This window comes from Andrena cerasifolii, chromosome 5, assembly GCF_050908995.1.
Source record: "Andrena cerasifolii isolate SP2316 chromosome 5, iyAndCera1_principal, whole genome shotgun sequence".
Classification (NCBI taxonomy): domain Eukaryota; kingdom Metazoa; phylum Arthropoda; class Insecta; order Hymenoptera; family Andrenidae; genus Andrena; species Andrena cerasifolii.
Genome location: NC_135122.1, coordinates 17,203,107 through 17,219,185, shown reverse-complemented (window position 1 = coordinate 17,219,185; position 16,079 = coordinate 17,203,107). Strand labels below are relative to the sequence as shown.

Genomic DNA, 16,079 nt, shown 5'->3' with positions numbered 1-16,079 from the left:
TTTCCCACGGAACGGTTCGTTGGAAATTAATCAACTGTAGGGATGGTGTTTGGGAATTTTTGTTGCGCCTTTTTTGCTTTGGGTTCGGAGAATGAGCCGACTTGGGAGTCGAAGTACTCTGGAGTTATGCCCACTGCCACCCGATTGTCCTTAATTTTCTGCTCACTTATTGTTAGACTGATTGGAGGGGTATCATCGGAAATAAGGTTTCGCGGTTTAGTGGCGCACTTGTTACTCTACATGATTTCTAATCATCGTTAATGTAGCGAAATTGTTAATATTTTGCGAGTATTGTAATTTGTTAATTTGAGTGAGTGAGAGTTGATTAGGTGACAGAGTGTTTTGTTTGGTAATCGTGCGACGTAAATAGTAAGAAGAGAAGATTTGGAAGAGTAACGAACTGCTGTGGAGACACGATGACGTGGTTAATTTGTAGTTCTTATTAAGGATTTGTGATTTATTAAACTGTTGCGTTGGTTCATTAAATACAATTTTCTGTGAAAACCTATATTATTATACTTAAGAAATTTGCAAATTTAAGGGTTTATGAAGCGCAAGTGATTTAAAAAGAAAGTGTAAGTACGAGGCGGTGGTCACTGGTGACCCCCATAGCAATTAACACGTTAATCTGTTTTTGTGAAAAAAATTGAAGGGTGCAGGGAACTTTTCTAAATTCCTAGTCCCTTTGGTGAGCTAGTTTCTGGGTATACATAGTTCTCGCAAGCGAATTGGGGGTGAGAAATTTTCCTTCTTGCCCCCCTAAATCTAAGGTATTTATTTTTAGAGCGGTCTGCAATAAATGCAGGATATGTAGATCACGAAATTGTTATTGTTATGGATTAAAGCTAGATAGTTAACTATCACTCACCAGAGCGATCCGCAGGATGTACTGAAAGGTACAACCCCTTGTTCCCCTCAGGATTGTTCACCCAATGTGCGAGTGGTTCGCTGACGTTCAAAGTCAGCCAGCCCTCTTTACCCGTCGTCGTGTTGACTGCATCTACGTACTGCAACTCCCTCGTTCTATAACAAAAAGAAAACACAATCTTTTCTCTATGTGTCACTTACAGCAGATATATCCCATTTCCTTAAATGACTAATAGAATTCCACTGTATCCGAAATTACCAATAAATTTCAATCATAAATAACGATAAGGGTCGAAACCCCCTCGAGCAGAGAACTATCTTTATCTGTCGAAGAAATATACATATGTACTTTCAATACAGTTTAATTAATTGAATAGTTTATCTTCCTCTGAATATTTTATGCACGAATATTAAAATTCAACTGCATCACAGTCACATCGTACCCCAGCTTTTGAATAACAAAAGTGGCATCCTTCCTTCGTTACTTCCCAACTTAACCAATCACCAATTAGAATACTATGATTAGCCGTAGCTTAAAATGCATTTACACAATCCACGTGACAAACATGATCCTTGCTCTTCCTGCCACCTAGAACCGTCAGGACAATTAAGAACAACGCCGTGCGCTCTTTCAATTAGATCCATTATCCACTTCAAAGAAACTTCCAAGCAGGTAGGCGCAGAAAAACGGAGGCTCTCAGGCTTTCAAGCAGGACGCATCGATTCCATAGAAATCGTGTTCACGTTTAACGCTACTTCGTCCACATTACCTCCTGCTTGGCAATAAGTTAGAAGCATCGCGACGCATTAGCCGCTAAAAGCCACTTATGACGCCTGCTCGGTGTCAGTAATATCTCCGCAATTTTCCTTGCATACATCAAGAAAAACTCGCGTTACTCATTACGTTAACACGCAGTTACGTGGACAGCCAGCGATGCTCGTAATGCGCAAGGTATTACGCTGATGAAAACAAACAGATTCCTTTGTAAGAACGCTATTACTCAACAACGCCGAACCAACCAAACTCCAACCAACTCTAGCCCAGACCAGCTTCTTGTCTCCCACGAAAACGATCAGCTATTAAAGCTGACCGCGTGGCTTGCTTTCGCGTTCAGATTTTCTGGTTAGCACAGAAATTATTATCCGAGTGTGCCTGAACGTCTGCCGTGGATGAGCTAAGCAAAATTTTGCTTAAAGGCCCAACATTTTGCTTAAAGCAGCCAACTCGAAGAGGCGTTTCTCAAAAGCTTGCGTCGCTCAAAGTGCTAAGTTTGGTGGTGGATGTTGGGCCACTGTCAAAAGAGAATCCCACAGTATTTCGGTCGAGGGAAATTAATGCTATGCGGCAGATGAGAATGATCATTGCAAAGCTCGAATACAGGCTCCTCTTAAGTAGTGTAAAATAAAATGGTAAATAGAGGCATAGGGATCGAGAACTGTGGGAAAGGATGCGTGATGAGAGGCGAGGATCGTCTCTGTAATAGGAATCGTTCTGCAGCTTGGGATCGCGCGACTCGTCGATAAAATCGATCGGTAGGAAACCACTGAATCTTACGTAAGTAACGCTAATCGAGATGTACAGCCGAGGTGAGAGAGAAAGATGAAGCCTGATCGCGACTGTTTGCCGTGATTCCTTTAGATTGTAGCACCGTGACTCGGCGATTCCCGCGAAATCCGCCAGCACGTGACTCGCGTCAATAAGATATCAGCGAAACACACTAATCATTGTTCATTGAGGAGATATGCTCACCTCTGATCCACGCGAGCGGACACGTCTCGTGAAACGACGCATTTATCTTCTTTCCTGGGACTGATTACCGTTCCCGTAAATCGGATAATTGGCAACGTTAAGAATGTAAACAGAAGAGATGGATCTTCGACATTACCAGCCGCGGATTCTGCGCACTCTTCGCTAATGAACCTGCGTGCACGTATATTTTACGCGGACGAGGCTTCCGAGCGTGGCGAAACGATTACATTTTTCGAATTTCCTCCGGCTTGGAATTTTGTTTCTTCTGTGCGGGCAGAAGGTGGTCCTTGGTTTCTTCATTGGTTTCAATATTTTAGGAGATTTGAGTATTTCTTAAGTTATGGTAAATTGAAGAATGTGGGTGGTTTATTTTATTTCTAATTTCTTTTGGCTCTGGAATTTATTTTCTTCTGTATGCGCAGAAGGTGGTCCTTAGTTTCTTGTCGATATTTTAAAATATTTGTATAGGTATTTTTTAAGCGATGGTAAATTGAAGAATACGTTGATTTGTTACATATTTCATGCGTATTTAATTATCAAATGGGTACTGTGTTGATTTATTGATAGCAAGGTACATATTGTATTAATAGCGAATGTGGAGTCAAGGTGGACCACAAGAAGCATTATCAGGTGTTTGATTTTATTTTCAAATAATCCAGAATTTGTTTCAATCTCATAATGAATCATCTCATTGTAAAAGATGGAAGAAATTTTTATAATTCTGCGATTAATCTTAAACTATTGACGCGCAATCTCCTAAATTTATATTATATGTAATCACCGAGGTCGACATAAATAGCATGTTGTATCGTTTTAATACGGTTTACTTCCGCGGTTGCATGTGTGGCAAGGATTCGCAAAGCAGTTAAAGTCACATGGTTATCAATCATGTTTCATCTTCGCTGAAGTGCTTGTGCATTTGAATTTCAAAGGAGCAGCTGTTACATCGTAATAAACAGGACATTATTTCCTCCACAAATTGAATATTATTATCGAACGATGAATATTGATTAAACGTTAACAGTTTGTTGAATGTACAGCTTTGCTTAAGGATCGTCCGCCGAGCGTTTTGTTTCTTTATCCCCTGCTCGAGCAGCCAATTAATAAATCGTAGAATATTAATGATCCCGTTATGGTGGAAGTACAGGCTACTTTCCATCGCGCGTATTCACCTGCAACTAGTTTAACATAATTACAAATTTTATTCCACTCCTTACGGAAGCTAAATTACCAATTTCTTACCGCAATAAATCATCCCCCCTTCCTTCTTTCAATCTATACCCACATATTTAGTCACACTAACCACTCCCAATTGAACTTTTCCAAACAAACCAGTTAAGCGAACAGACTAAGAAAATCTACAGATACCCTATAATAATAATAATAATATCGCTCCGATAAAATAAAATCATCCACGACTGAACTCCACTCCACGCGATATCTCGTCGGCTCCAAGTGGATCCCAAGGCAATGTAAACTTGAAAAATCTAAATTAATGTATCCGCTGCAAAGCAAGCAGCTGTTAACTAAAATCACGACAACCCTGAGACTCGCCAGCAACCGCGAGCCACGTTCCCCGTTGGCTGCCTAAGCTCCACGTTGCCTTGCGCGTGGAGACGGCCGCCTAATAAACGCGCAAACGAGGAGAGAAACTCATGAATCCCTAATTGGTCCTAAAAGCACGGAGACCCGTGGGCTCGTTACAGTAAATGTCGCCGTCTGACTTTCGTCGGCGAGAAGGATCTCTTATCGAGGGAGACCGAGAGACAGCCGATGACGCGGTCGCTGGATATCCCTGGGCACCGGGGGGTGGGGGCTCTTATGAAGACCTGCGCGCACACGTAAGAAACCAGAGTCGCCAGCTTGTCTCGGCTGGACCAAAAGGTGGAGGAGGATAAAGAGGTGGAGGAGGATGCGTCACGCATCAAGTTTGACGGAAGAAGCTGGAAGAGAAAAGGAGACGGGTGGGCCGGAGGAGGAGGAGGAGGAGGAGGAGGAAGAAAATGAGAGGGAGGAGGAGGAACGAGGAGGTGGAGCGGCTTCGTGCGTGTAACTGCGTAGGCACCACCAAGTAACTCGTGCTCTCTTAACTCCTCGCTCGGAGCCCGTCTCCACGGCTAATTTACCTCAATTTACGGAATAGCGTTTCCTGTCGGGGCCTGTATATCGGTCAGGTCGCCAGTACCAAAGTCTACGGAGGTATCCCACGGACAGGGATGGCTCTAGACACGGCGTCGCCATCCGCCACGCCGTCCTCCTCGCCCGGGGACGGGGCAGACACGTGGACACCAAACAGTCAGACCGTGTGCCCCAGCGATCGAGCTCAGCGTTTAAACTTCTCCCAGATTCTCGGCCTCGATAAAATGGCACCAACGTAGACGGAAGGTCGCTGATCGAGTGCAATTAGCTGAATGAATTATGGTAACTTTATTGAAACGAAGCACTGTGGTAACATTGCTTCCAATGAGGGCATCTTTGGATATCGCAACAGCTACGAATTAATTAGTTACGAATAAGAGAAAGTAAGAAGTGGCGTAAAGAACTTAGGAATTATGAATTCCGTGTTACCGCGATTAGAATTTGTAGCTCATCGATGATAAAGGGATAAAGCGGGCTCCATTTTGAATAATGCAGACTGCAGCTCCTCAAATCCAGCCGCACATCTCTTCCCCAATAAAAAGTTCTCCCCAAAGAAGCTTGCGCCAATAACGCGAAGGAGGAATGCGATGCCCACTCATTCGACCAATTTGTATCATATTAACGGCCCCCAATCCGAGATAAAAATCGATCGGAATACGGCGTAACCGTCGGTGGTTCCAGAAAAGGAGTCCGTTCGTTATGCCCCCGCCACTCGAATGGCCACATGCGCATACAGGCGCGCCTCTGTGCACGTACGTGCGCCCGCGTGTGCGTGAATGTGAAAGATAGAATCGAATAGAAATGATGGGCCCCGGGGCCCACGGAGCTCTCTCACAGGTAGAACAAATACCTGAGATTTTTTCGGCGACTTAAGGACGGCCTAATTAGGGGCACGATGACGATGTCAAAAACCACGGACTCAGCCTGAAGGAACACGAAATTGGTCTAGCCACCCACCCGGGGACCCGGCTCTCTCGGAACGGAGACAAAGATAGAGAGGGAGAGTACCGTTTTTCCACGATGCTCGCCTCCCACGGCCATCTTCCTCTGACGCCGCCGCAGCTAAAGGTCACCTCGAAACTATCAGCCACCCTTGCCCACCCCGAAGTAGCGGCCCGAGCTCGGTGCAGGTAGAGCTAATACCTGGGAGACTTTTCCGGGAACCGGGACCTCCTAATTGCCGACACGACAATGACATTAGGCCGGCAGAATCATTGCGAACTTCTCCAGGGGAACACAGACAAAAAAGAAACACGTAATTCGCCACCTAGGAACGCGCTGTCCAGGGACCCTGTGAAGGTAGAAGGAATCAGTTACGCTTTTACCGGATGCTTCCTGCTGGAAACCTCCTACCGAGGAGGAAGAAAAGGGAAGAATCTGATTTGGGAGGGTGATAGTTTTCAGCTGGGAAATGAGGGTCACCGGGGTAATCGCGTTAATCGATGGCCTTGGATGTTAATAGAGCAGCGGCAGTGATTTAATATTGTTTCAAATTTTTAAGTGACCACTGTTTGTTTGATTTAACCTTCAGCCCACGGTGCTGGGTCTTTCCGGACCCAAGCGTGACGGGGCAGAGTGTAATGGTAAGAGGAAAATTCAGAAAGGAGGAAATTACTTTTCTAATGTCCTAAGAATTTATTGAACGGTGTTTAAAGGCGTATAATAGGATAATTAATATGGGTCCAAACTGACCCAGACAGCGACTTCCGTGTGATTTGTGTGTGTTTCTAATTGTTTCGGACAGAGTGTGTTACCTTTTTATGAAGAACTAGCGTCCCCATCTCGGCTTCGCCCGAGATATTAGCGTGACTGATTCATGTTTATTAGAATTAATATCTTTTAAGGAAATTAAGTATTTTGAAAAAAAAAGATTAAGTTTTTCATAATATTTCGGAAAAGATAACATTCTCTGCTTTGGGAGATTTATTTTCCCTCCAGCCTAACACATACCATTCGCTCCTTCCTTCCATGTTAATAACACGTTTTTTGGACATACTACATAGCCAATGTCCGTCCTAGAGTATCCAGGAATATCGTGTTAAAATTTGAGAAAGATCGGTGAATAAGTCTTGCGTTTTGCGCAAACATAAAAATCGGCTCTTTCTTTATATAATAGTACAGATTACGATGTGCAACGGATTTTAATAAAAAAGCCTGATTTTTTTATATGAAATGCTTGGAAATATTACTAATATTATAATACTTTTATATAATACAATTGTGCACTAATGAGTTTTTGGTAAACGATGGTTCACTTAATAGCGTCATTCACGAGAATAAAAGTTCGTGGACTTGAACAATTTACACGTGACACGTGCAAGTCCTGTTCTTAAATTAATAAAAATAAATAGGTAAAGAAACCAAGAACCTATACAACTCATCGCCACTGGGGGGAGTACTTATCGTGGGGGAAAAACAAATATTTATACAGAGTGCAGCGTAATTCGCGGTACAACCAAAAAAGAGCAGCTAACTCCTTATTCAACAATGAAAAATGTAATTATATTTGTACAAGATGCAGCGTAATTTCTACTTCAAGCGAAAAAAGGGTAATTCCTCGTCTAAAAATAAGTCGAAATTGTGACAAAAATGTCTCTCACGCGAGGCCTCCATTTCCAGAAAAATGACTTTGGAAACTTGTCGATTACGTGTCCGCTGAAAAACACGTCGATTGGTCACGCGTCTAAACTTCTACTATTTTTTGCTTCAATAAAATACACATTGCGTCACGCCTCCAAATATAATTTCCCAAATTCCTGGTAACTATTGACCATATTTACTTTCTAAACAACAGTCACATCGAATTTTACAAAAATATCACATAAAGAGATATTCATAGCCTCTCTCAGACCATCATAAAATACATTACCTACAAATTACAGTTCTATAATATTTTCCAACTCATCAACACTACCACAAAAAATAAAATTGCAATGCCTGGTATCTCAGACTCCCCAAACTATAAATACAATTGCTTCAGTTACCATCGAAGCAACATAAAACTACTAACAACACCCATCAACGTCTCAATTAGCAATATTACTTCCCAAAACGTGTAAAAATTCCCACAAGCAAAATATAATACAAAAATTCCCCCTTTTTCGCCTGCAACCCTTCAACGCCACTTTTCTAAAAAAAAAACGATGAATCTCGCGAATAGATTTCACTGTGCACTTTCGAACCGTTTCACTGCAGAGAGTCAAGCAACCTCGTTGCTCCATGAGTCGCGCCATGCTGCGCGGTGTACGAGAGCAGAGCTGAACTACAGAGAGCCGCGAATCTGAGCAGGGTTAAGCGTTAATTGCGTCGCGATCGTATAAATTATGCGTCGAGACTCACCCGTCTTCGGTCCTCAGGACACGGTAGGCCGTGATCATGTACGATCCACGGTTTCTTCGATTCTTCACGTCCATACTGCGATAGAGCCTCAGCTCCGCGCCGATTATGTGTTCCCCAGGTGGTACCTCGGAGACGTCGAACCAGAGCCTCTTACCGCGCTCGTGCCTCACCCCAGGGACGTGGTGATCTGCAGAGCGAGAAAAACCGTCTCATTAAACGGCAACGTAGAATGGAGCTTAACGAAAAACCGTATATTCACCCTCTGCAGACGATGAACCGATATGAGCTTCCCAGAAGCCAAACTGATCAGCCGCATAAAATATAAAGTAGAGAAAATTGATGCCTAAGTAGTAATTATGCGGCCAGATACTAAAACCGGAGAATTTATTTACAGAAAATAGCGAGGATCAGTTTAGCTGCTGAAAAGTTTATACACGTGTTCAAGACCGTGCGGGAACCGCCGATAGGCGTTCAGTGAGCACTGCGAGTAAATGGGGCTGGGGCATTTCCGCACGTGACGTACGTTCAGTGTTTCGAGCTTCGTATTAAAAATGTTAGATTTATTGCTACTCGTTATCATTGCTGGAGAGGTAGAGGTTTCGTAAATTCCATCGAGTCCCCAGCTCGAGATAGTGCCTCCATACACTTAAACAGTTGAAACCATTTGGATGGATTTTAAAAGGGGATGCTTTTTTATCGCGTTCGATGCTCTCGCGTGATAGCGCGACGGTTTAAGGGGCAATGGACTTGAGTAGTGGTTTTAGGGAAGAATGAATTGCTCTGGTAGGTTTATGGGAATGGTTTGTGTCTTTCGATAGGAAAATGTTTCGTGTAATGTGGTTTGTACAATTTGAAATGTAAAATTGACGGATCATATGAGGAATAGTTTTCTGAGTATAATCGTCATCGTCTTTCTATTGTATGTATTTTAAAATACATACGTTTGTAAATTTATCTATATTGTTGCTCTGTGTGTTTTCTTTATTTTATGTTTAATAATGCTACAGTGAGACTGTGTACAGGATATTTTTTATTTAATTAATAAGAAGAGTTATTTCTTTAAGTTGCTAAAAAGCGACGAATAGAAGATTAGGAGTCATTAGGCGAAACGACTCAGAAAATAATTTTATAAATACGGTTAAATGAACTACCCCGTCGAAGGCTATAATCTATCAGCTTTTCAATCTTCTTTAAAACAGACAATTCTGTACCGATTGATTTATTTCTGTTTCACGACTTCGGAGCAGGGAAGGTAACGATTTGCGATTGCCTCATCCAACCGTAATTGCCTCCCCCTCGTTCGAGGTAAATCGCCGCTACTCGTTATCTCCGGCCGACGACCAAAAGGTAGAAATTTAGGAAACGGTCGGTGGAAGAGGTGAAACCATGGTAATCTCCGTAAGCCGAGCAACCTGTTCATTTACGATAAATTTCCGGCCATCCCGTCCAACTTTCCTCTTCTAACTGTCTATACCTAGGTATTGCCTGAATTCCTCGACAACCGTTCCTTTTTCCAAACTATCTATCCCCAAATTCACTCGCCCGGAACGAGCCTGAAGATTGCTCTTCGCATAACTGCGGTTCCCCGTTGAAAGTCAACAGAGAACCACCAAGAAACTTTGAAGAGAATAGGTACCGCATAGTTGACGCTCTTTCTGCGATTTCATTTTCAAAAGACCACACCTGTGTCGCGTAAACATTCCTAAAGCTACAGAAACAAGACGCATCCACATTGCAATCGCTAAACATAGTCCATTTCTTCCCCTCGCGTGCTCCTGAAGCCAGCGAAACAAGCGCGCTGCCTCCGATTCACCTCGAATCAAACAAAGTCCTCGAAAGGTTAACTGGCAGCAGAGGAAGATCGGTAATACGGTTGTTCACGCTGAACCCGCCGCAAAATCAATTTCCTCCCCGGAGACAATGAGGTTCGTCCCGCCCGTATCTTAATCCCCAGCTGGACGCTCGTCCTCTCCGTCGGGGAGAGCTCGGTGGGACGGCCCCGGCGGCCTATGGCCGACACCGATAACCGGGGCTATCCTCGTTCCGGCACGAGATCGATAAGGGAATCGTTACCCTCGTAAATGAGAGGCCCCCAGAACGAGCCGTGGACAATTCGCAGCGTGAAATCGTCCTTTTTTCTGCCGCCAAAGCGAGCGGCTGCGTGAGAGCGAAAGGGAAGCGCGCAGTAGGTGTATCCTTCCTCCGCCAGTGGACCGTGGGGCCCTTAAGTAATGCCTAATGTTTCTCCCGAGGAGGGCCCCGGGGCCCACGGTGGGTCCGAGGGGGCCGGAGGGAGGGGCGGATAGGAGGGGAGAGACTAGAATGAGGAGTAAAGCGAACGAAAGCCGAAACGGTGGTGTACGGGAGGGACGGAGGGCATAAAAATTTGTTTTGTTTTTCTCTCGGACGGTCGCATTCCAACGGCACCTGATTGCCGCGAGCCGTAGCTGGACCCCTCCGCACTCGGGGTGGTCCCGAATAGCTTGGGACCATCCTGGACCGCTTCCACGACCGACTGGACTTTTGTTTTTTACCCCACCTTCTCGGCCCTCCTTCTATACTTTTCTCTCTACGCGTCCTCTCCTCGGCCCTCCTCCGACGGGCTCTCTCCACTCTTCTACACCTACAAGCTCTCATCCGCGTACCGTGCACGCGAGGCCCCGAAAGGGGGAAAGAGAGAGAGAGAGGGGCGAACCGAACAGAGCCACGGGCCCTCTCTTCTATCTCTCTCTCTCTCCCACTCTATCCCTCTTTCCCTCTCGTAGAACGCACCGGTTCGTTCTTCTTGCGATATTTTCCTGGAAATGTCCGTGGGCCCGTTTCTCCTCGACGGGGAGATCCGCCGTTTCGCGGGCCCGATCGACGATCGCCGTCGATCCGCGCTCTCTACTCGACGACTCTCGGCCGTGCCTCCTCACCGGCCGGATTATTAGTCCCAAGTGAAACAGGGACCAGATGCTCCTTTTGGATGATTCGAACATCGACCGTGGGAATTGCTCTCCGGCTCCCTTTATGGTGCACCCTTCGTTCCTGGCGCGGACGTCTTCTCCCTGTCTTCGCGCTTCGATCGGTAGCTCGCGAGCAGCGCTCGTTTAGCCGGCAAACTGCGAAACTTTGATCGACTCGTGGTTGAGACTCCGTCATTGTTTGGGCCCTAAATGTCCCATAATGTCCCTAAATGTCGTGATTTGTTAAAAAATATAATTCCATGATAATGGAGTCTATGAAAGGTGCCTTAAAAGGTCCCTCACTTTTACTTCCACTAATTCCTTGGAAATTTATACAACTCCACTGACCCAAAACCACTCAACGACCGTGACAATTAACAGCTGGGTACTTTTTAAAGATACTCTTTATCGATAAGCACCCATCGAACCTGGAAGCGCAGAGCATTTCAGGATCCCCGGCTAAACAGTTAAGAAACGAATCGGCGGAGAGGAAGGAGAGCTCAACGACCGTCGCGCTCGTCGGGCCCAATCATTAGTCGAACTACGAGCGCTGCGCGCTAGCCGCGTTCGCCACTTTTATCCGGCGCAGAAAGAACGAGCAAACACAATGTCCATCCATCTCGTTCTGGCATGCTCCTCTTCTTCTTGGCCGGTATTCCCTTCCTCCTGTCTGGCTCGTGAAGGGAGCCGCCCCCGGGCGGAAGATAGATAGATAGGGGGAGAAGGAGGTCCTGGAAAGAAAGGAGCAAAAGGAGGACGCCAGGACGAGCCGGGGCACCCAAGTTGAGACATTTTTACCTGCCCGCGGCTTCACGTGGGGAGAGATATTGACTCGTCTTCCTCCACGTTCGGGTATCCGGCACGATTCGGTGGAACAGAAGTGGGCCCCGACCGGGGGGAAACTTTGTATAATATATAGGCCGAGCCGCGAGTCCCACACACGCGCGGGCCAGCCACACCGCCGCGCAAAATTCGTCCAGATGCACGTACCCGAAAGGACTGGGGCCCCCGGGGGCCCGGGCCATAAATCCACCGATACTTTTTAGGAGAGTGTACGCGAACCCTCTGACAAATGGAAAGATCAACGGCGGGCTAATTATGCGAGCAATTAATATTTCGGAGCCTCGCTCCAAACGCCACACACGGATTTCCCGTGAGCTTCGTTTGGGCCTGATCAGGTGTCGCAATCACACGGGGACAGTAGATCGTCTAGCGCAGGGGGACGTTCTGTATTATGGGAGCCAACTGTAACTCGACCAACTCTTTTTAAGACGTAACTGAATTGCAACAGCACCACGAGGCGATTGCGTTGAGTGGTACAGCTAATTGAACTGTAGCTTTTAGAAAAATGGGAGTTCTGTGTTGTTGGTACATTTTTTATGACATTTTTGTAATGCGTTGTAGAGGGCCTATTTTACTGCGATATTTGTTCCGAGATCAGATCGTGAGTTTAATGGAAATTATTTCGATGAATTGGAGCACTGAGTATGTATTGGCAAATTGGCGTTGCAGAATGTACCTGCCGATGCTTGCTTGACGCATGTTTCTACATCGCACTCTCTGTCGATAAATTAGCATTAAAAACGCTGAATTAGCATTGAAACATCAAAGGATAAATTCCCGCAGTCGAGTAAAAAGGTCAAGAACAAGTATGATGAAAGCAAAACATATCTCCCTAAATATCGATGACTTTGTCACCGACACGGCTGCAGATTTATTTCGGATCGAAGGACGCGGATCTGGTAATTCGAACGTACGGTTTGAATATGCAGCGTCTTGATATTGTTACCCGCAGAGATCAAGCTGTTGAATATTCTTGCAACCACCTATAACGTTTACGTAATAACACTCGATTTTCATAATTGACTCGAGACACCAGCTACTCTCCCCGAATCTCGCCTAAAAAAATATGACGCCTGTTCTTCGACTTTAAAAATCAACGAACACGGTCCCGTTTAATAATTTCCAAGTATCCGAGGGAGGCTCACTGTGGCCCACCCCATCCACATTAGAAACAGTAATCTACTTCCTCAAAATTCAGAAAAACCCAGTATCAATCAATTCGATATTTCGAGATCCCCTCAACCCTCAGCAAACCCTCCAAACTTCATCCCAAAGGGCGACAAAATTCCACTCACCTCCCTTTATTAAACCTCCCTTCAATTCCCACCAAATCCACCCCATTGATTACTTAAAAATTTAAAATCACCCGAACCGAAACCTTCCAATACGATCTCACCAACCACACCCACACCACCCGACGCACTTTTCCACGCCGTTCAAGAACCGCTCAAACCCTCCCCTAACCCGATATCTTCACCTCCGATCTTGGCAACCTTCCAACGCAACCACCGATAGCTCGCGGACGTCGCAACGCTCGGTAGCTCGCCACCGATTCAAATCAATTTTCTTCTTTTTCTCGGGACCATTATTCGCAACCTCGGCCTCCCCCCGTCGACTACCGTTGTAACGAACAATACAGGAACGCGACGAGCGAACTCGCCCAACGAAAGAGAAAGACCGAGCACGGATTAAAAGCGAAGGGAGGGTGGGAGGGGTGCAGAGGGGGCGAGCAATGGCAATCAATTAAGACTCGCCGGGCGTCGTATAACGTAATAACGCGATTTAATTTATGCCGGTTTTTATCGGACGCCCGGAGTTCCCAGTACTGGGTTGGGTACATATGTCGAATAAGTTATGGTTATGGGTATCAATTTATATGCATGCCGCATATCGCGTCGAAGAGCCTAGAACGTTTCTCACCGCGAGCCACACGGCATGAGACGCCTCGGAGATAAAGCAGGAGGGACAGATAAGCGTGAAAGAGAAAGAGGGACCAGCAGCTTTCCAAGAACTGTTCGAACCCCGCGCTTCTTCTGCCACCCTCGCGAACGACGCGACTCCTTCTACGCGCATGGGCCCCTCTCTCTCGCGCCCGCGCGATCGCTTTGGGCCTGATACGCCCCGTTTCTTCGACCACTTCGGGGATACTGCTCACCGTCTTTCGTTCCACCCCCTGGATGAAACTTGAAATTTCTTTGGGTGAAGAAAAAGCATGTTAAATTCATTTGGACTCTTGGGACTTTTTTTTGGAAGTTTCTTTGGAAGCTTCTCTTGGGATTAATGTTTCCTGTGGGTGAATTGAATAGTAATTCCAAGGATTTTTTTTAGATTTCTTTTGTAGCTGTTTTGGTCTTTGGTTTCGTCTCTTCTACAATTTTTTAGGTCCTCGTTTGTAATGATTACACTTTTTTATGTGTCTTAGTTTTTCGTCTCGAGATACAGCGAAATTTGGAATTTTAATTTCTTCGTCGGGGTACATTCGTGTCCCCTATAACGAGAGACAAATTATTATTTTTATTATTATTATTAAACGTCTTTATTACTTTCGTAAAAGCGAGGTGCAGCCTGTGTGCTGTTACTATACCTTAACATTATCTCATTTCCTACCGTGTAAGCATCCCCTATTGGAGGTTTAATAAACATTGCGAGACATCCAGTTCTCCAAAAGTCCACGAATTTCCCCAGCTGATTTCCCCGTTCATCCTCAACCATACTCTCAAATCCTCCAAGATCCAATCAAACATCACCAAATTCTACACCAATAAAAAACAGGTTCACCCATTCATCTTCCTTCTGTCCACCACTCCGCGCCACCAAACATAGATTCTCAAGGGGTGGAATTCACTTGGAAGGGGTATAACGAGGTCGTAAAATCGGTGGAGCGTTAAACTAAACGTATCTTAAAGCAACGCACAAACGAACGGACAGAAAGATGAGAAGATACCGCTCCGAAGTTTCAATCAGCGCCGCTGCTCGATGGTTTAATTTACGACCAGGCCGTACACTTTCCAGCTACCGTGCCGCCGTCGCGCGCTTTCGTCCAGCAAACATTTCCACGGGATTTTCGTATGGATGCCAGTTACACAAACTATTAATTTCCCGGCCTTCCGCGTTCGCCTCGTCGGTTTATTCATACGACCTCGAACTCGAGAGCGAACGCTCGCATGTAAACTCGTTCGCATTTGCATCTTGATGTGCACCGCGAGTGCACGGGGGAAGGTCGTGCTGCCGAGCTGCAACGAAGATCCCGCGGCCCCCGCCGATTATCGGCACCAAGCCTCCTGCGATCGTCGCAATTTCGTCACTTTCGCGCGCGGCGGGTTCCGCGAAATCGCGTTTATTTTAACAGTCTTCCGCGAAACCACAGGCATCTCGAAGCTGCAGCGCATAAATTTGCAGGCTTCAAGGAGACTCTGGGCTCCGTACGTCGATTAACGCGACCACGGTTTCGAGTCGCTGGATAATCGATGGAAAACGCGGGGGAAACTGTTAGCCACTTGTGTCCGAAGCATTCGCTGAGCCTGTGGAAACAGACGAGGCGTTCCTTGGCGAGTTTAGAAAAATCAAAATGAAAATTAATCGTGGAAGCGATATTAATTTTATCAGGCGAGAATCGTGCTACGCACTCATTTCTAGGAGAAGGTTTAGAGCCAGGCAAGAATTGCTGCCTCCCACAGAGATGGTTCGAGGTTTCGTTAGGGGCTGTTGGTGTTGGAAGTTGAAAGGCAGCAATGGGTACAGTTTCGCGGGTTGTTTAACCTTCTGACTGCGGCGCACTCTCGGAGAGAATCATCAATACAGACGGCGCGGTATTCGCATATCAGTCGCTGCGACTGGTTGTCCACTGACTACCTACTGACCAAACGGTACCCGGAGATTTGATACCATTCTTAGGGGTTATAAAAATAAATAATTGCAAATAAATTGGAAATATTTTTGACTTGGGAGAGCGTATATATACGCCTTTCGTAATCAAAGGTTTAAGTGACGAATTCAATCGTAGAATGTTCAAGGAGACACTGGGGTCTTAAGAGATTTCTTCCCTACTTCTCTTTGTGATTTTTAGGGGTGAATGTTTTTTGTTCTGGGACAACTCATGGGGTGTAATGGATAATCGAGTAGATATGTACTCTTTGTCACTTGTTTAGCTGTTTGAGGTTGTTTAGGCAGCTCCAGGATGGAATAATACCAAC

The 16,079-nt window shown here is 45.6% G+C and overlaps 2 protein-coding genes across 2 annotated transcripts in view; one reads left to right on the top strand and one right to left on the bottom strand.

Moving 5' to 3' along the window:
* Positions 1–16,079, bottom strand: part of Gbb (glass bottom boat) — a 40,615-nt gene that overhangs the window by 16,028 nt on the left and 8,508 nt on the right. Inside the window, exons 2-3 of the mRNA XM_076812031.1 lie at positions 8,096–8,282; positions 869–1,023 (exon numbers count right to left, since the gene is read on the bottom strand). Of these exons, the coding sequence (XP_076668146.1) occupies positions 869–1,023; positions 8,096–8,282 (342 nt within the window). The remainder of the gene's footprint in view (positions 1–868; positions 1,024–8,095; positions 8,283–16,079) is intronic.
* Crz (corazonin) overlaps positions 6,473–16,079 on the top strand; it is a 110,990-nt gene continuing 101,383 nt past the window's right edge. Inside the window, exon 1 of the mRNA XM_076812039.1 lies at positions 6,473–6,477. The gene's annotated coding sequence lies outside the window, so the exon portion shown is untranslated. The remainder of the gene's footprint in view (positions 6,478–16,079) is intronic.